This window comes from Musca domestica, unplaced genomic scaffold (genome assembly GCF_030504385.1).
Source record: "Musca domestica strain aabys unplaced genomic scaffold, Musca_domestica.polishedcontigs.V.1.1 66, whole genome shotgun sequence".
Classification (NCBI taxonomy): Eukaryota; Metazoa; Arthropoda; class Insecta; order Diptera; family Muscidae; genus Musca; species Musca domestica.
This window is the reverse complement of record NW_026712376.1, coordinates 3,815,169-3,836,859: the sequence shown is the minus strand read 5'-3', so window position 1 is coordinate 3,836,859 and position 21,691 is coordinate 3,815,169. Positions and strand designations below refer to the sequence as shown.

Sequence of the window (21,691 nt, the reverse complement as noted above, 5' to 3'; positions counted from 1 at the left end):
AGCTCGCTGTAATTGCTGTAAAATGTTATGAAGAAAGAAAAGCAAATTTTGTTGGTTTTATTTTATTATTATTAATGCAAATTGTATTCTAAATAAAACTTAGCTACTATATATACATGAATTAACAAAAAATTGTTTTTGGTTTTACGATGTATGCATGCACAAAATAAAGTAACAAAATACAAATTAGAAGGGAACATTAATGTGTGTAAACTCGGTTAACAGATATTTTAAAAAAAGTTTTCTGTTGTAAAATGGGTTCTTGTTGCTAAAGGATTTGAAAGATCTTCTTTCCTCTCGAGTTATTAAAATACGAAGACTTCAAGAGGTCATCCAAAGGGCTCTATGTATAGCAGATCTTTCCAAGTGTTTTCTGTGTAAAGTGGAATTTTTAAAAGATATTTCATAGATAAAAATGAGTCAAAGGAGGCATTGGAGCTAAAAAAATTGGCTAAAAAAACCTTTTAGGAGGTGTTCCATGAATAGGTAAAATTTTACCTAAAATAAATTCAAAAGCTTTTCCGATGAAGGCCTTTTAAAACAAGTAAAATAGTATCAGTCGGTTTTGCCGACTCCCCCTTTATGGGGGAGGTTCCGAGGCAGTGGACCAATATTGACCAATTCATATCTGACCTAAGACTGAAATAATAAATATTACAACGTGCCAGATTTGGACTATATCGACTACTTACTATACTTTATATGAGATATGTGCACATTTTTGGGAAATGAGGAAATGTACCTAAGGTAGCAGATATAGCGGACCGAAGTATTCCATTTTCATTCTTCATCTAATACGAACATTTACATACAAATTTATGCCAAATCATAAATTCCATATTCAACCCAAGTTTCTGGTTGAGAGAAATAGCAAATTGTATGACAGATAAATGTTTTGAAAATAGTGACCCTTTGTGGGCGAGGGGCTCAGAAGGGGTTCGCAGCTATATATCATCTTTGAAATTTGTGTGAAATTTGAAGAGAGTTGAATGCTTATTTGGCTTACTTTGAGCCTTTGGTTTCTCAAAATCTTGAACCCTGTGTGAGGGAGGTACCAGAAGAAATGGTCCGAACTCTACCATCTTTTTAAACAGACCTTGTGTTGATGGAAATATTGAGATGTGCAAAGTCTGAATGGAATCATATGTTAATTTCGCATTTTATGAACTCCATGGACATTCAAAATTTTGTACCAGAAAGAGAGGACCGATATGTCTCATCTTCACAACAGATCTGGTGTTAGCAAACATGTTTGTATGTGTGAAATTTGAAGAGAGGTGAATGCTTATTTGGATTTTAAAAAAGTTTTGGTTATTCAAAACTTTGACCCTATGTGGGGGAGGAACCTGAAGGAAAAGTCTGATCTATACCATCTTAATAACAGATCTTGTGTTGATGAAAATATTGAGATGTGCAAAGTCTGAATGGAATCAGATGCTAATTTCGCATTTTATGAACTCCATGGACATTTAAAATTTTGACCCTTTATGGGGGGAGGTACCAGAAAGAGAGGACCGATATATCCCATCTTCACAACAGATCTTGTGCTAGTAGAAATAATGGAATGAGTGTAATAAAAAGAGAACCTGATGCTTCTTTCGGATTTTATAAACGTTTTGGTTATTCAAAACTTTGACCCTTTGTGGGGGAGGTATCAGAAGGAAACTTCCGATCTCTACCATGTTTGTAACAGATCTTGGTTTTATGGAAATATTTAGATGTACCATATCTGAATGGAATCGGATGTTAATTTTGTGTTTTATGAGCTTGAACTTTGACCCTTTGTGGAGGAGGTACTTGATAGAGTAGACCGATATTGTCCAATTTTCGCATCTGACGTAGCACTGATGCAAATATTGGGATTTGCAAAGTTGGAGCAAAATCGGATTTTCCTTTCTCTTTCTGTGTAAAAAATATATTTTTTTTTTGAAAATTTCGACCTTTTGTGGGGGGGTGGTACCAGACGGAGTGGACCGATATGTTCCATCTTAGCACCTGGCCTTAGGTTAATAAAATTATTGGTATATGTGAAATTTGAAGACAGTCGGACTCTTATTTTCCTATTTTATAAGATTGTAATTATTCAAAATTGTGACCCTTTCTGGGGTAGGTACTTGATAGAGAAGATCGATGTTGTCAATTTTCGCACCTGACCTAGCACTGATGCAAATATTTGGATTTAGAGTAAAATCGAATTATCGTTTCTGTGCAAAAAAATATATTTTTTTGAAAATTTCGATCTTTTGTGGGGGAGGTACCAGAAGTAGTGGACCGGTATTGCCTATCTCCAAACTCGATATAAGTTTGACAAAAATATTACGATGTACCAAGTTTGGACGAAATCGGGTAATCCCTTCGAGAGTTATCGTGCGCAGCAGCTAGGCAGACAAACAGACGGACATCGCTAGATCGACTCCAAATTTCCTGAAACGGATTTGGTCCAAAGATACCTAGGGTCTAAAACCGTTATTTCCACCTCTAGCCATATGGCTGAGGGTATAAAAAAAACTTTCAAAAGCTTTTCCGTCGAAGGTTTTTTGAAAGTAGTTCTATGAAATAGGTCGGACGATAGGAGACCCTTCAAAAATATTTTTATTGAATAAAGGAAAACCCGTTTAAAGGGGTTTCAATCCACAACAGACTTTCTTTCTGTAGAAGAGCTTTTGAAAGTTCCTCTATCCAATGACGACCTGAAGAGGTATTCTATAGGTTATTTTGAAATATCTTCCATCTATAAATCATTCCTCATTATAGAAAATATTTTGAAAAAATATTATTTCTATTTTAAAAAAATACTCATTGAAAATATTCTATGAGAGGTCCACTGTTCTTGTTGCCCTTCCATTATGAATTGTTTGTTAGATAGAAGTTAGTTAATAAAAGCGCATTCTGTTTTTTTGTCAAGTTGTTTTTTTTATCCATTTATTGATGGTTTCCATAATTTTACATTGCTGCAGCATTACCAATTCAAAAAAAAAAAAAAAACATTCCATAGTTTAGTCCTTCTCTTTGGACCATGATGCTTATTTCATAAAACTTGCGGCATATCCAAAATAACAAAAGCTCGCAAATGCCATGGCAAAAGTCAAAAAGTCCTATCATACAACTCGAGGCAATAGCCATTGACGGTGTCATTGACAGGAGATTTGTTGCAGTAACCAATTTCTTCTCCACAATGCTTAACTACTCTACACAAATAAAGCTTTTTTGTTTTGGTTCCTTAAGCTTTATAATTATTATCTACACAAAAAAGCTTGCATTCATCGCGAATCTTATTACAACATTTCTCTACAATTTTCCATCAAGCTTCACTACAAATCATCCACACACATAAGGCCTTCGTTGTGGTCCTTGAAGCTTTTCCAATCATTTTCTACACAAAAAAAGCTTTTCAAGTCTATTCTCAGTAGGACGCGAATACCTGAAGTTCTTGTCTATATTGTTGCTGATAGAACTCGTGTTGTCGTTGACGTTGTTGGTGATATGAATCATATTGTCTTTGATATATGGGTTTGGCTATTGGGTGGGTGGTGGTGGTGGTGGATCCATCATGACCGACTAGCCTTACGGTCTTGCCATATTCCGGTTTGGGGGTTTGTGATCTCTCCAGGTACCTCATGCGACTGGGGGTCGATGCATCACGTTCGAAAGGTTGATATTGTGTGGGGTGGTGTTGTTGTTGGGGATAATTTTGAGTTTGTGGATTGCTTGGTTTGTACTGGTGTTGGTGATGCTGTTGTTGTAGCTCTTGTTGCTTTTGGTTTGCTATCATTCGTTGCTGTGAATAAAATTTTGTAAGTTTTTCATAATTTTCATTTTCAAGCTATTAGATTTCCAAATCCTGCTGACACAATTGAAGGATGAATGATATCTAAAGCAGCGCTAGTCATTCTCAAAATTAAATGTGCTCTTTTCTTTAGAGGTTAGTTACTGTAAGTTAATTAACATTTATTTATTATCAATATTTAATATTATTTATAGTTTATACACTTTCGCCACTTTCAGAATTGTTGAATTAATTGTACGTCCCACAAAATAATGACCTAAATGTCTTTCAAAAACTCGTGGCTGAAAGAAAAGTGAAAACTCTAATGGACAAGCAGAAGACCTTAAGGACTTCTATGTGTCCCTTAGACCCTTTATAGCCTGAAGATATTTTTTTTAGGTCCACTATAGAGAGAAGACCTTAATTTTCGTAAGACATAACATTTTTCTTTTATTGACAGAAGACTTTCTATATATTTTCCTTGGGAAAAAAAGAGTAGAGGCCTTAAACAGGTTTCTATTAGTCAGCAGAACTTATACAGGTCTTTTGTAGGCAGAAGACCTTTAACAAGTCTATAGACTCAGGCCTTCAAAGGTTATTCTAAAGACAGAAGACCTTTTAACAGATTTTCTACGGAGGAGACCCTGTACAGGTCTTCTATGGATAGCAGACCTCTTACAGGTCTTCTATGGATTGCAGACCTTTTACAGGTCTTCTATTGATAGAAGACCCTTTACAGGTCTTCTATGGATAGATTAAAGGTAGTTAAAGTCTTCTATAGATAGGAGACCATAAAAAGGTCTTTTAAGAATAGGAAACCATTAACAGGTCTCTTATAGATAGAACACCCTTAACTGATATTCTATGGATACGGATACCTTTAACAGGTCATCTATAGATGGGATACCTTTTATAGGTCTTCTAAAGATAAGAGACCTTTTACAGGGGTTCTGTGGATAGGAACCCTTTTACAGTTTTTCAATAGATAGGAGACGTGTTACAGGTCTTATATAAATAGGAGACATCTTACAGGTCTTATAAAAATAGAAGACCTTTAACAGGTTTTATAGATAGGAGACCTTTTACAGGCCTTCTATGGAAAGGAGATCTTTTATAGGTCTTCTATAGATAAAATGCCTTTTATAGGTCTTTAATAGATAGGAGACCTTTAACAGGTCTTCCAAGGGCTTATATAAATAGGAGACCACTTACAGGTCTTCTATAGACAATGAAGCTTTTAAAGGACTTCTATTGACAATGTAGCTTTTAAAGGGCAGAAGAACTTTTGCAGGTCTTTTAGAGACAGAAGACCTTTAACAGATCTTCTATAGATAGGAGACCTTTTACAGGTCTTCCATGGATGTGAGACCTTTTACAAGTGTTCTATAGATAGGTGACTTTTTACAAGCCTTCTATAGACGGAAGGCCTTTTACAGGTCTTCTATTGATATGAAGGCTTTAACGGGTCTGCTACAAGCCTGCTAAAGCTAGGCTAGGGACTTCCATAGACAGAAGACCTTCAAGAGTTCTTTTTATGCACAGAATAACTTTTACATGTCTTCTTGGACAGAAGAAATTTTACAGGTCTTCTATAGACAGTAGTCCTTTACAGGTCTTTTACAGATAGCAGACCGATTCCTATTATTTTGTAATTTTCCATGAACCGATTTTACACGCAGAATTTTTTTCATCTCTCTTTGAGAAAGAGAAAAAAACCACATTAATTTTTAAAGGTTGTTTTCCCATCTCCAATTAGGTCTCTCTTTTTAAAAGCTTCTCTTCCAAAACGAAACTATAACAGATAAAGCTCATTTTCCCTCAAAGCTTTTTTCTAAATCATCTACGCATCTATAGACTTTTTTCAGCTACCTTAAGTTTAACTATGCCGCTTTGGCTTGCCTTCAAAGCTTTACTAAGAAAATAAAAACGAAGCTTTGCATTGCATTTTTGATTTTAAGCTTTCCTGCCCCATCAACTTGGCCGAGAATACCTTAAGTTCATCTTTATATTGTTGTTGATAGAACTCGTGCTGTTGTTGACGTTGTTGGTGATAGGATTCATATTGCTTTTGATAAATGGGCTGAGCTGGGCTGAGGGTTTCGTCCTGACCTAGCCCAGTTGGTTTTGCATTAGCAAATTCTTGTTGATTAGGGTTGTGTTGTGGTCGATCCATGTAATACCAGTCGTGGCCGCCAGTGGAAGTCGCCTGCTCATGATGCGGCTCGGCGGGCTGGTATTGTGCAGGGTGTTGGTGTTGAGTGTGCGGATATTGCGGATGTTGTTGTTGGTGGGTTGGTGGTTGCTGTTGTTGGTTTCGATTGCTTGCCAGATATTGCTGTTGATAATATTGTGTAGGTTGTTGGTTAAAGCTTGCTGGCATTTGTTTTGGTGGTTCTTCACGTGGTTGTTGTTGCTGTTGCCATTCTGGCTGCTTGTGATGCTGTGCAGCAGAAGCAGCAGGACCATAGTTCATTTGCATTGGCTCCTGTGATGGCAACCTGCTGAATTGCTTGTCTATCAACACAATTGGAGCTTCGGGAGTTTGGGGTGGGAATGGCTCGTAGAGCGGCTCGTCGTTCTCCCCTTGATTATGACTATTAGGTGGCATAGTTTCACGTGCATGGTTGTTGTTAGTGGAAGTAGTGGTGGCATTAATGTAAGATGTTGGTTGCTGTTGTTGTGCTTGATTTGAATAATATGGATGTTGGGGGTGTGGTTGCTGTTGGTGTTGTTGTTGTGGTGTTGGGGCATGGTAATGGACATTATTGTAAATTGGACCCTGGAATTTCACAATATATATATACATATATACAATGTTATGGCAAATATACAAAAGTGAGCGGATTTTCTCTATGGTTGGATGATGATGATGTTGGAGTTATAAGTATGCAATTAGTGGTAATGTTTGTTTGTGTAAGTGTGTGAGTGTTATTTAAATTTATGTATTTACAATTATATATTGTGTGTGTGTGTGTGTGTGCGTGTGTATATTGTATATGTGTAAAATAACAAATTAAGGCTTTGTTTTTGCATAATTTCTTGCAATTAAAACATATAATAAACTATTTATTTAAGTTAAGCTAGTTAAGTTTAATTGTTTCATATAAAACAATTTTGAATTAGAATGCATTTTGATATATTAATTTGAAAATATATTTTCCATATTGTACAGATTGGCGGAGGTGTCACTATTAGGACTGTGCATGAGTCTTTATATATATCAATGTTGCTCCAACTTCCAGTTTAATATAGAACCAAGGTTGCAATTTAAATTTTTGAGTGCTTTCGGAACCTTTTCTTATTTAAATAAATATTAACAACAATACTGTGGACACAAAAAATATCCAGCAGATTATTAAAGTAGAGCTAAAAAATAGAAGACATGTGTATCGACGTTTTAAAAGTTTACATAGAAAAGTAACCTCTAATTAGAGGAGGCAAGGATAAACATTCCTCGGAATCCGTTAATGTTAGGTATATAGTGCCTTCGGCAATATTGCAGGCAAAAATACGAGGATTATAAGTCCGTAGCCCAGATTGGCTATTGTACAGTAAAATTATGACAACATAATGGAATTTATGCCCGAAATCCTTTTGGATATAATCCCCATTGTTATGACGGTCAGATCCTATATATCCTGACAAAAAAAAATCCGGTCCGATTGACGTCCAAATGTGCTGAAGTTAAGTATAGGTGAAAGGTCATTAATCTTGAAGATTTACAGATTATCATTTGATCCTCCTCTATAGACGAAAGTCCTTCTCCTGTAGACAGGGCGCCTTTGAAGGATCTTCTTATAAGGGAATTACTTTTGAGGTCTCCAACATAGACCTAAAATAGGTCTTTTAGGTATTCTCAAGAACGAATCCCATTTTAAAGATTTCCAAAGAAGGCCTGAAGGTTTCCCATGGAGAGAGGACAATAGGTTCTCTGAACCGTATAGTTTGATTTCCACCAGCTGAAAGATCTTCAAAATGCTCAGAATTTCCACTTGGAACATAATTATCTGGTTTTGATATGCTGATGGAAAAAAGCGGGTCCGACTGACGTCCAAAACTGTAGGTGGCATGTTAATGGACACAGTCCTCTTTTTGCAGTAAAAATCTTGGCCGCTCTGAAGTTGAGTATCGGTGAGAGGTAGTCTCTTATTATCACAGTCATTAATCCTGAATATTTACAGATTATCTTTCGAAGGTCTTCTATAAATGGAAGTCCTTATAAATGTCTCCTGCAGACGGAAACCCTTTTGAGGGTATACCTATGAGGGAATAACTTTTGGGATCTCCCACTTAGAGAAGACCTATTGCATGCCTTTTTACGAAAGAGGACCATTTGAAAGACTTCAATAGAAACAAGTAAAAAAGCTGTAAGTTCGACCGGGCCGAATGCCTATACGACGACGTGGACCTGCATAGGCAACTTTTGTCATAAGTTATTACAATATTTAATTTGATCGTTTATAATTTAGCTAAAATCATCAAAATACCGAATATAGGGTGTACCGTTATATGGGGGCTATACGAAGACGTGGACCTGCACAGACAATTTTCTGGCATGGGCTGAAGCATTCATTTCGAACTTCACATGCGAAATTTGAAACAATAATGTCGCTAAAATCATCAAAATTTCGAAGGCTATACGAAGACATGGACCTGCATGGCTAATTTTTTGACTTAGGATGTAGCATCCATTGCGAACTTCAAATGCCAAATTTGAAACAATTCCGGTGAATAATGTCGCTAAAATCATCAAAATACCGAATATCGGGAGGTACCTTTATATGGGGGCTATATGATGACTTGGACCTACATGGCCAATTTACGAACTTAACCTGCCTACTGGCCAAATATACATGTGTGCAAAATTTTAGCCTTCTATCTCAATTTGTTCGAAAGATAGCGTGATTACAACAGACAGACCAGACACACAGACAGACAGAGGAACATGGCTAAATCGTCTTAGAATTTTACGCTGATCAAGAATATATATACTTTGTTGGGTTTGACATGAGTATTTCGAGGAGTTACAAACGGAATGACAATGTTAATATACCCTCCATAGTATGGTGGAGGGTATAAAAAGGCCGTTTGAGGGTATCCCATAGAGAGCGGACATATTGAAAGTCTCCTGAAGGCAATAGATCTTTTGGCCGTTCTCTAAGGCTAAAACCAATGTTAAAGTATTTTATAAACTCAAGAACTTTTCTAAAGATTAACACAATTTCAAAGACCTCCAAAAGAGACTTGACCGTTTACTTTTCATAGACTAAAGATTTCCAAATGCCCTCTATAGGAAGAGGGCATTTCGAGGGTGTATTATAGAAAGGATATACGTATGAGGAAATTACTATTTTGGTCTGCCACTTAGATAAGATCTTTTGATCTCTACAGGCCAAAGATATATTTTTTTAAAGACTGAAAAACTTTTCAAAGTTTGATTAAAATTTAGTAGATTTCTTATGGAAAAAATACCGTTTTGATGCTGTTAACAGACCGAATATTAGCCAAAGGTTCTGTAGAGGCCGAGGACACTTTTCAGGCCTTTCAAAGAAATAAGACAATCTGAATGTATTCTATTGACAGAGGATCTATTAAAAATCTTCTAAGAATAGCAGATATTTAGAAGGTCTTCCGTAGAAAAAGAAATAAACAAGGTTTTTCATTAACAGCAGTTGATGATATTTTTTCATGGTACATATTGAATATATAAATTTCTTTTGTTCAGAGACTCACAATGAAATTTGATCTAGAATAATTCTTCCTTTGGCACTAACCCCAAAAAATCAAATATAAATGGAGATTTTGACTTGGAATGGATACGTGTTAAAGTAACAATACTAAACGCATAGATATAATTTTTACATGTAAAACATAAACTTTGAATATAATTTTCATAAAAACTATTGTACCCAGATATATAATTTATTTTGAGATTTATATTGAAATCTTGTGTAGAATATTTTTTTCTTTCGGTATGTTCCGCCAAAAATGAAATTTTATGTTACTTTCAGGCGACAAATCGAAAAAGTCTTTTTTTGCAAATATTGATGTATATATTTTCTTAATTTTAATTGGAAATAGAGATTTAATTTCTTCAGTAACTTATAGTGAAATTTGATGAAGAATATTTTTGTTTTTGAAGTCATCTTTTTAAAATGATGCTTTGTTGGAGATTTTGGCACAAACTCACGGCTTTAATGAATTCCTGAGGTTTAGGTAAGATTTAGACTTTTGCCGCCTTCTAGAATCTATAGTAGAATTTTATGGCAACTAATTTTGTGAAAATTTTGACTTGGCACGAGGCCGTTTTATTGCATTTTCAAACCATTTTTAGAAAAAATTACTAAAAAGACCCCTTTTTGACTCGCTTGAGGGTCAAATTTTCCAACCGAATATGCCTTGCATTTTTATCCGTAATAGTGCCGAAGACTATATATACCCTATACATATATTGTATTTATATCATACCTATACCATGAATATATTTATGTATGCTAAAGTTTTTAAAAAATCCTGAGAGTGCCTAAAAGTATGCTAAATATAAATATGGAAAAAGTAACTTTACATATGACTCTTACATAATGAGTAATTTGGCCTTAACTTAAGTTATGGTAATTCAAATCCCTTAGAGTGAGTAGAAATACTCTTATTTCAAGTTACCGTAAATCAAAAGACCTATCACGTAATTTCAATAGCCACAAATGTTTTATAACGAAAAAAAAATCATGAAATTATCTTTTCCCCTCAAAAACGGATATCCTCCTGTATATTAATGATGCCATAAGTTTACATTCATACTCTTGCACATACGTACAAAGCAAATAAACAAAAACATAATTATTTTTATAATAATTTATTTATTATGTACAAATGTCACACTATTTTGTATAACCTAATTATATGTATTGTCACTGATGGCTTTTGTTGTTTTTGTTTTGTTTAGTTTTGTTTTTGGTGTTGTTGTCTTCTTTTTTGTTTTTTTTTTTTGTTTACAATACAAATAATTTAATGTAACGCAGATTTCTATGGCAAAATAGTGTAATTTGCAATTTATTTTTATTCTTCCAACAAAATGTTACTAAACGAAACGAAATGCATTTATAATTTTCTATAACAACTTTCACGCACACACACACACAGTCACTCATACATCATGAACATGGTCTTGTTGTCACCGGAAAATGACAATAGGCAACGTGTTACTAGTTTGGTTAAAACCAAATCGAAGTTCCACAGAGGCATTTGCTATCAAAAGAATAAAAAGAGGATCATTGTTTTTCTGAAGAAGACTATTTAAAGGAGACCTGAAGTACGATTTTCTATAAAAAAACATTCCATCTAAAGAAGACCTGTGTAAGATCTATATGGAAGATCTGTGAAAAGTCTCTTATTAAATGAAGACCTGTGAAAGGTCCTCTCTCCATAGAAAATCTGTGAAGAAGTTATCTGAAGTTCTCACGATATGTGAGACGATTTTCTGACAATTAAGGACCAGTTAAAGCTTTTCTATCCAACATATGCCGGAAAGTTTTCGGTATATACAAGACATGTCACAATAGAAGAAGACCTAAAAGGTCTTTTGTAAGGTGTATTTATATTGTGACAGAGTAAGCCCATCTGGTCTCCTCTTTGGCTGTCAAAACTTAACTTTTAAGTAAATACTTCTTTCGGTATATGACTAATGACCTAAAGGATTCTATCGGTTTATCTACGGCCACTGCAATTTGTGGTTTTAATCTGAGAATCCCCGTTTTTACCACACAATTAAAAAATAAACAAATTTCCGCACAACTTACTTTAAATTTTCGCCCCGTAAATTTAAGATAAGAAACACAAATCTCTTTTCTTTTTTGAAATTTTGTTAGACTTTTTCCTACATTTCATGAACAAATATTGTCAATCATAAAGTTTTGTTTTCTTACAATAAGGGCGGTTACTGAACAACTAATAGCTTTAGTTTTCTGCGCCCTGCACCTTATATATGGCGTAAGATTTTCAGCATTTTTCTAAATTTTCCACTACAAGGATATGATTTATGCATGCCAGTCCGTCCGCCTGTCCATGTATTTTTGTGAACAAAAATTCAGGTGGCATTTATTATCCGATTGAGATGAAATTTTCCAAATAACCTGAATTTTGGCACATCAAGAAGCAAGTTCATTTAATTTGGAAAAAATGGGTTCAAATGCAGCTATAGTTACCATATATATGTTTCTTCCGATTTGGAATATTGAGACTCTCACATTCGTAATATGCATTCGACAACAACGATATTTGGCACCATATATCTAATAGAGCTCGGAAATACCTCGGCCAAATTTTATCAAGATCGGTTTAGATTTGGATATAGCTCTCGTATAAAAGGTGAGATGAAAAAACTGCAACCAACTTCAGACTGCTGTCATTTCTAAGCCACTAGTCCGACGGCTGTTAAAATTATTCCAGTGACAGCTCATTATATTGTTTACAAGCGTACAAAAGCATTTTGGTGAGAATTTTCCACAAAAAAGTTATTCGTGATGGAATTCAAGCGTGATAGTGTGATTTCTTTATATTTGGCTGGAAAACCACAAGTGACTATCGTTAGAGCACTCCAGCATTTAAATGTGAATAAATATTTTGTGTCTCGTACCATCGCTCATTACCGTGATACCGGTAGCGTAGCCCGACGTGAAGGAAGTGGACGGAAGAAAACAGCAACATCAGCAGAAATGGTTCGAAAAGTAAAGAAGCGACTTGATCGAAACCCGCGTCGCAGTGGCCGAAAAATGGTTCGTGAGCTGAACATATCGCAATATTCCATTCGGCAAATATTGAAAAATTAGTTCGGGGTAAAGCCATTGAAATTCCAAAAAATTCAAGAACTTACACCGCAACAGAAAGAAAATAGACTCAGAACAGCTAAAGAGTTGCTTCGCTTGGCCGAAAATGGTGAACTGCCCAATTTGGTTTTCACCGATGAGAAAACATTCGTTGTCCAGCAGTTTGTAAACAAACAAAATGATCGTATTTTCTTGCCAAAAAGGTCAGCTGAAATGTGCACCTTCGGTGTGTAATCGACCGTGGCATTAGAATAAATGCCGAATATTATCACGAAAATATTCTGGAGGGTGTGTTAAAGCCTTGGGCATTCGTTGTCCAGCAGTTTGTAAACAAACAAAATGATCGTATTTTCTTGCCAAAAAGGTCAGCTGAAATGTGCACCTTCGGTGTGTAATCGACCGTGGCATTAGAATAAATGCCGAATATTATCACGAAAATATTCTGGAGGGTGTGTTAAAGCCTTGGGCACTCAAAATTTTTGGCCGCAGACCTTGGACATTCCAACAGGACTCAGCACCATCGCACTCAGCACGCGCCACCCAAGAATGTTGAAAAGATGAGGTTCCTGGCTTCATTTCCAGCGCACAATGGCCACCAAAATCTCCGGATACCAATCCGTTGGACTATTGTGTCTGGAGTATTTTGGAAAGCAAGGTTGGCACTAAAAAATACCAAAGTGTCGATCACATCAAGTAAGCGCTTCGCCAGGAATGGACCAAAATACCGCAGAGCAATGTTCGGGCTGCCGATGACGGTTTTATTGGCCGTTTGAAAGCCATAATTCGTGCCAAAGGTGACCAATTCGAACCAATCTAAACTTATTCTAAAATTTGATGCCGTTTCCGACATGTTTTGCTTTCTTTCAATAAATTAAAAAAAAAATGTGAAATTAATGGCGTTTGACTTTGTTGTAGTTTTTTTATCTCACCCTGTAGCAATGTTTTTTGGTATAAAAGATTAAAATGTCTCCGTCAAATTTAGTGAAAATTAATTCAGAATTGGATATGTCTCCCATATATCTGAAACCAAACTATAACTGTTCTAAGCTCAAACATTGATGGGTGGTATGATCTACTTCAAAAAAATTATTTTGTTACGGAAGTTCTACTAAATATGCATGGTTGTGTGGGGTATCATATAATCGGCCCGCCCGACTTTTCTTTACTGGTTTTAAATGTTTTTCAAAAATAAGTATATTTTTTCATTTGTTACTATACGACGCCAATCAGAGGTTCTTATGATATGCTATTTTTCAAAAATTTTAACGAATTGAAATAATATTTCATTTAAAATTTTCAATTTCAGAATTAGTTTGACAGTTCATTATCCCAGCAGCTGTGTCGATGCGACTACCTGTTTTCTTTTCCATGGTTGTACCCCAAAATATTTCGATTTAACATTGGATATCAGACAAGTCCAAGTTTTGAGCTGATTTAATTTTCTATAATAAATCATGGTGATATTAATTAATCACCGTATAAGGGTGTAGGCCAAAAGGGCTCTTAGTCCTTAACTAGTTTCATTCGCAAACTCGCACGTACACACGGAGTAGACACATTTACTACATACAAATGTACATCTAGTTATGTATATTGTATTCTAATGAAAATAAATAAATAGACAACATACATGTGCCCAGACATACATATGAATGTATGTGTGTACATATTTATATTTGCACATCTGCATATCTGCACATGTAATGCTCTGGTCTATTTGACAGTGTATTTGCTCAAATGTCAACTAAATGACATTAACATTTTCTGATGTTTATTTATCACGCTTTGGAAGAAGAAGAACAAAAAACAAAAAAAAAAAAAATGCCAGTAAAACAGAGCTGAACTAAACAATGAGCATTCATGTTAATGTTTATTGTTTTTGTTTCGAGTATTGAAACAATGTAATAGATTGTGGCGTTTTGGTCTTAGGGCGAATGCATATCTCTCCTGATGGAGTGCATTTGGGAAACGATAAATTATCGAGCTGGGCATAGGTAGAGGTCAGTTCATAAATATTTACTAAAATTTAAAAGTTTGTCTTCTTCAGGTTTGTGTTAATATTTCCAATTCGATACCATCTAATAACTTGTCTACGAACTCTGTGAGAAAACTAATCACCGAAAAGAAAACAAAGAAGCTAAAAAAGCAGAGTTTATGCGAGATTATGGTAAACAAGGAACATTAAATAAATTGTTGATTGTTGTTTTGAATTTAAGTTAATTTTCAATCGCGTGCAACACGAACCTGCTGCCAAAAGGACCACCAAATTGAAGCCACAGAACGTTGTGGAGCAGCACATGCATGTATGTATGTATATAGGCTGGAGACCTTTTTTCTCACGGCATATTCTTTAAAGCATTCAATATAGTTTTCTATGAAATGAAAATGCCAAACAAGGGCCGGAGTGGAAAAAAAAGTTTTGCTTGATGTATTAAATAATCAAAAATTTACACTTTTCCTAATTTTTGAAAATTCGTTTTAAAAAAATGCGGAATGTACTGAAATGTACTAAAAATTGCATACTTTGTATTGGGCAAACAGAATGCTTTAGTATTCTGAAATTTGGAATGAGAATTACTGGTGGAGTGCCGGATATATGTACCAAAGGGCTTTCAGAAATTCGAACTTAAAGGTTACGAAAAGTTCTAAAATGTTACTAAACTTCTAAAGTGGTCCCATTTGGTATTATGTGTACAAGTAGAGCTAAAAAAATGATATTTGGTATGCAAATCAATGTTGCAAAGTATGTTTGATACATAAAGGTGGCTTTGGAAATGTGTACTACGAGTGCACGAAAAGTACTAAATAGTACTATATTTGGTACAATTTGGTATTGGGTTAACAGATAGTGCTTGAAATCTAAAATATGGTATTAGGGTCGCTTTTCATGTGTAGCCTAGACATATGGAGGTGTGTTTCAGATTTGGCGATGCCTTGGGAATGTGTTTCTCTATTTGTACGAAAAGTACTAAATGGTACTAAAGTTGATATTGGGTGAAGAGATAGGACTAGAATCCTCAAATTTGATATTGAGATCTTTGGAAAGGTATCTGGAATTGAGATTTGGAGGTGGCTTTAGAAATGTGTACTACAAGTGCACGAAAGTACCAAATAGTACTATATTTGGTACAAGCTGGTATGGGGTGATAAAAGATAGTGCTTGAAATCTAAAACATTGTATTAGGGTCGATGATCATACGTGGCCTGGACATATGAAGGTGGTTTCGCAAATGTGTACCCAAATTGTACGAAAAGTACTGAATGGTACTATATTTAGTAATGGATGAAAGAATAGAGTTAAAATTCAAAAATGTGTTATATAGTTTAATGATGGTATCTGTGTTTGAGATGTGCAGGTGGTTTTGAAAAGGCGTCCTATTTTTGTACGAAAAGTACTGAATGGTACTAAATTTGGTATTGAATGAAGGGATAGGGCTGGAATACTCAAATTTGATATTGCAGTCTATGTTAAATTGAGATATGAAAATGGTTTCGGAAATGTGTAGTGTATTTGTACGAAAAGTAGTAAATAGTACGAAATTTGGTATTACGTGAAGAGATAGGGCTAGAATCCTCAAACTTCATACTGCGGTTTTGGAAATGTGTACTACAAGTGCACGAAAAGTACTAAATTGTACTATATTCGGTACAAGTTGATATGGAGTGACAAAAGATAGTGCTTGAAATCTAAAATTTTGTATTAGGTTCGCTGTTCAGGTGTAGCCTAGATATATGGAGGTGGTTTCTGTAATGTGTACTCAAATTGTACGAAAATTACTTAATGACATTATATTTGGTATTGGGTGAAGGGATAGAGATAAAATTCTCAAGTTTGATATTAGGTTTACTAATGGTATCTGTGTTTTTTGAGTTGGCGGTGGTTTGGAAATGCGTCCCATATTTGTACGAAATGTATTGAATGGTACTAAATTTGGTATTGGATGAAGGGACAGAGCTGAATTCTCTAAGTTGATATTGAGGTCTCTGTTGGTATCTGGAACTGAAATATGAAAGTTTTGTACGAATATTAGTAATTAGTACTAAATTTGGTATTTGATGAAGGAATAGAGCTGAAATCTTGAAATTTGTTATAAATGTCACTGTTGGTGTATATTCTTGAGAGAAGGAGCTTGTTTTAAATATGCGTACTATAATTGTACTAAATGGTACTAAATTTAGTAATTAAATAAATTAAAGAGCAGAAACCCTGAAATTTGATATTAAGACCGCTATTGGAATCTGATCAAAAAGTACTAAATATTACTAAATTTTGTACTAAATGAATGCATACAGCCAGAATCCGGAAATTTGATATTTATGTCTCTGGAAAATTTTGGATAGATGTAGGTTGTTTTGGATATGTTACTAAATAGATAGAGCTGAAATTCTGAAATTTGATATTGAGGTTTCTGTTGGTTTCTAGGGTTTGCATACATGGAGACGTTGAAATAGTTTTGGACAGAAAAATTTGGATGTGCAATGTTTCTACCAATATTCTCCTCCATAAACTTCAAAATTGAAGATTTTGTAAAAGCTAAATATTTTCCTATTATTCCTTATAAAAAAGGGAAAACTTAAATCTGTACATAAACTCTTGAAAATCTGAAAATTTAATACGATGTATTAAGATATTAAAATTAGTTGTCTCAAAATTGGTTAAATTTGGGGTTTTCTGCATTGACAACATCTAACTGTTGTTCCTGATTTTAGTCAATTTTCATAATTCCCCTGTCGAATAGATTTATCCTGGCTAAAATTGTCATTGTGATCCATGTTTTTAATTTTTTAGCGTTTTTAGGCTCTCCTAATTGATAAAAATCTGTCACCATAAAAGTTATTAAAAACACTTTTTGCAATAATTCATATTCTTGATAACATCAAGCAATATTTTTTTCACGTTGTTGTACAAAGACTTTTTAAAGTTGCCATACTGCAAATATGGCAGCCATGGAAACGCTTCATTCTTCACTGATTTATTCTTTTAAAAAATTACCAACTCACACACACATTCACACTCACAACTTCGTGCTAAGTAAAGTATTTGTCACTAAAATGCGTTCTTCATGTCTCACATTATTCATTCAATTTGTTTATATTAACGAAAACTGCCAGACTTGTGTTGGGGGTGGGCAGTGCTGGGCGCTTAAAGGTCCCGAGTTAAGGAAGAAGACTTTCATTGGTGTACTCATTAAAACTTCATTTATTGGCTCCAAAATTGCCTTTCTGCGTTGTTTCAAAAGAAACAGAACAAAAAAAAAGCGCCATGTAAAATTATAATTTCACACCTAGGTGAAAACAAAAAGGATCGAAATGAAAGAACGAAAAAAATGCTTCCCTTTATTGTTTCCAATGAATGCTTTATTGTTTAATAAAGTTTCTTTTTGTTATGTATTTGGGATTTTTTTAATTCACAGCCAACATCTAGCTGGCAAGACACTTATGGAGCATAACTTTTAATGGGGAATTTATATTAAAAGTGAACATTTTATATGATACATGTTATGGAGAAGATGCATGTGTTGTATGTAGGAGGTGTAGGGCTGGGTTGCCATATTGTTCGTTTTCAAAATAAATTGGACCTTCGTTCATGGAGATTCTTATAGCGCGTTTACATACTTTGGAGTGCACCGTAGTCTCTCTATCTCTTTTTTAAGGTTTTATATATTATTCAAGTTTTTCCTTTTTCCGAAAAAAAACTTTCAAAAACTTTCATTTAGAAGTTTAGCGAGGAGGATATTAGTGAAACCATTGCACAATAGACCCACATCCAATTTTTTTTTATTTTAAAGTGTTTCAAGGGTTTACCTTGAAACCAAAAGAGACCTCAATATCTAATTTCAGGATTTCAACACTATTCCTTCATCCTATACCAAATTTAGTACCATTTAGTACTTTTCGAACAATTAAAGTACACATTTCCAAAAACCACCAAATATACATAATACCATTGATTATTTTTGGTCCAAATATAGTACACATTTCCGAAACCAGCTTCATATGCCCAGGCTACACAGGAACAGAGACCATAATATCAATTTTCAGATTTCAACCACTATCTGTTCAACCAATACCGAATCGTAACAAATTGAGTACTTTTCGTACGATTACAGTATTTTCGAAACCACCTATATATCTCACTTCCCGATACCAACAGAGACTTGAATATAAAATTGTAGGATTTCAGCTGATGCAATACCAAATTTAGTACCATTAAGTACTTTTCGTACACATATTGGACGCATTTTCAAAGCACCGCCAAATCTTAAACACAGTTACCTGCGGAAATCTAAATATCAATTTTCAGAATTTTATTTCCATCCCTTCACCTAACTCTAAAAATAGTACTACATAGTACTTTTCGTCCAATTATAATACATATTTCCGAACCCACCTCCATATGTTCAGGCTACACATAGACATTGACCCTAATAATAAAATTCAGATTTCAAGCACTATCTGTCTACTCAACACCATTCACGCAAATTTATTACCATTTAGTACACATAAGAACGAATTTCCGAAACTTCCTACATATTACAATACTACACTCCCACAATAACCCCAATTCCAAATATCAGGATTTCAGCCATATCGGCTACCCCACTCGAAATTGTACCAAATTTAGTACATTTAAGTCCATGTAAGGGAACATTTCAAAAAGTACCTCCATATCTAAATGCTATGCTCCGACAGTAATCTTATTTCCAAAATTTCAGAATACCAGCTCTATTAATTCAACCAAATTCATTTTCCAAAACTACTCTATATCCCAATCCTACACTCCGAAAGTAATTATATTTTCAAATTTCACCCAAATCCAAATTGCACCAAATTTAGTACACATAAGTACATACATTTCCATAATAACCTGCATCATGTAATTCACAAACAATTTTATTTCCAAATTTCAGGATTCCAACTTTATCGGTTTTCCCAAAATTTAAATTTTACCAAATTTAGTACCATTTAGTACTTTTTGTGCATATAAGTACAAATTGCGAAAACTTCCTACATGTCCCAATCCTACACTCTGCCAAATAATGTTAATTTAAAATTCCAGAATTCAAATTCCAGCCGTTCCTCCGAATTAAAATTGTACTAAATTTAGTACATCTTAGTCCATGTAAGCGCACACTTCCAAAACTACTTCCATATCCAATTGTTACACTCCGGCAGTAATCTTATTTTCAAATACATTTTCCAAATCCAAATCTATCCCAAGCCTACACTCCGAAACTAATCTTATTTTCGATTTCACTCAAATTCAAATTGTACCAAATTTAGTACATATAAGTAACAATTTCTATAACAACCTGCATCATACACAAAAACCTATATCCAAATTTCAGGATTCCAACTCCATCGGTTCTCCCAAAATTTAAGTTGTACTAAACTTAGTACCATTTAGTACTTTTCGTACATAAGTACAAATTTCCAAAAATACATCCATATCTATATCCTACACTTCGACAGAAATCTTATTTTCAAATTTCAGCTCTATTGGTTCACCCAAATCCAAAGTGTACCAAATTTAGTACATTTTAGTACATATAAGTCCAAAACTTTCTCCATATCCCAAAGCTACATTCTGACAGTAATCTTATTTCCAAGATACCAGCTATATTAGTTGACTCAAATCCAAATAGTACCAAATGTAGTACCGTTTAGTACACAACGGTACAAATTTTCATAACAAGCGGTATCATACAACCAAAAAAAAATTATTTTAAAATTTTAGGATTTCTAGGATTTTAACAGGAAATTTTCATGTGCGGCAACTCTACACAAATCCCCCCCCAAAAAAAAACCCTCAGAATGGAATGTGAACTAATTTCGGAACGTCCCACAATTGACGCATTATTAACTTTGGACAACTATCAATTAAGCCTACTCCATGATCAGACAATGGGGTAGGGTTTTTCCAATTTTTTTTTTTGCAACACTTTATATGATTCATTGGTCTGCCGAAAATGACTACAAATTCCATAGTAACCAACACATAAAAAATATCACCATCTGTAATAATAGAAATATGTTTCAAAATAAATCCACACATACATACGTTTAAAGTTCGTCAAGTCAAAGGATAGGTGTGTTTTTTTTTGTGTTTTCATGGCGACCCGCTAAGCCATTGTATTTAATGGGAATCTAACTATCGCTTACCTATCAATGTTCTCTAAGGAAGAAATGTCTCAAAAGAAATTGAAAAGTTTTCACAAAGGACAACATTTTATGGCAAAGGCCTCTCAGCGAACCAACGAAAGCGAAAAAGCATTCAAAATGAATAAAAATTGTTCGCTCAATTTCAGGGTTCAGCGAAGGCATGCAAGACAAATATCAAAAGAAAATGTGAGGTGGGCGGAAGGTGGCAGGTATGTTGCCCAATTGTATTGTAAACATTCTTCGAAAAAAAAAAACGAACGAACACAAGAATTCCCCATACAAACGTTATACATTACGACTGTAATCATAATTTTCGATCAAGAAAAAATTGTATAATAATCGTTGTAATATAAAAATACATACACTCGCAGTTTCCTTCTCACACAGACACAAACACCCACACAGCAATTCATACATAAACCTTACACACCGTCATGTATAGATATTCTCACCGGAAACCCAATGGAAACAAAGTTATAAAGAAAAATTGTAAAAAACAAAGTCATGAAAGTAAATAAAAATGCCATCAAAGCCAGGCAAAGGGAAAAAAATAACAACAACGACAACAAAAACAACAAACGAAGGACCATCATCAACAAGGGATATGAATGGTTCCAGCCGGATGTCACCGAAAATCCATACCGATACACAAATTCACATACACACACCGACATACATACATATGTATGTACATAATAATTTGTGTACTGTAACAAATGACATCGATATGTGTGTGTGTGTGTGGGTTTGTGTATATTGAGCGAGTTCAATGTGAATGGAGTTGGTAACATAAATATACCTAAATACTCTTCGATAGGTAAATTTCAAAGAAATGTAAGGTATATTGCATATGAAGTATTTTTTCTCAAGATTTAATAAAATCTTCGAAACGGATATGTGGCCTCATCAGAAAATATTTGCTTTACCAGAAAGTAAACAA

At 34.5% G+C, this 21,691-nt stretch overlaps 1 protein-coding gene across 1 annotated transcript in view; it reads right to left on the bottom strand.

Annotated features, from left to right (window-relative positions):
- LOC101901398 (transcription factor SPT20 homolog) overlaps window positions 1-21,691 on the bottom strand; it is a 109,591-nt gene that overhangs the window by 6,977 nt on the left and 80,923 nt on the right. Inside the window, exons 3-4 of the mRNA XM_020040032.2 lie at window positions 5,757-6,545; window positions 3,422-3,778 (exon numbers count right to left, since the gene is read on the bottom strand). Coding sequence (XP_019895591.2) covers window positions 3,422-3,778; window positions 5,757-6,545 — 1,146 coding nt within the window. The remainder of the gene's footprint in view (window positions 1-3,421; window positions 3,779-5,756; window positions 6,546-21,691) is intronic.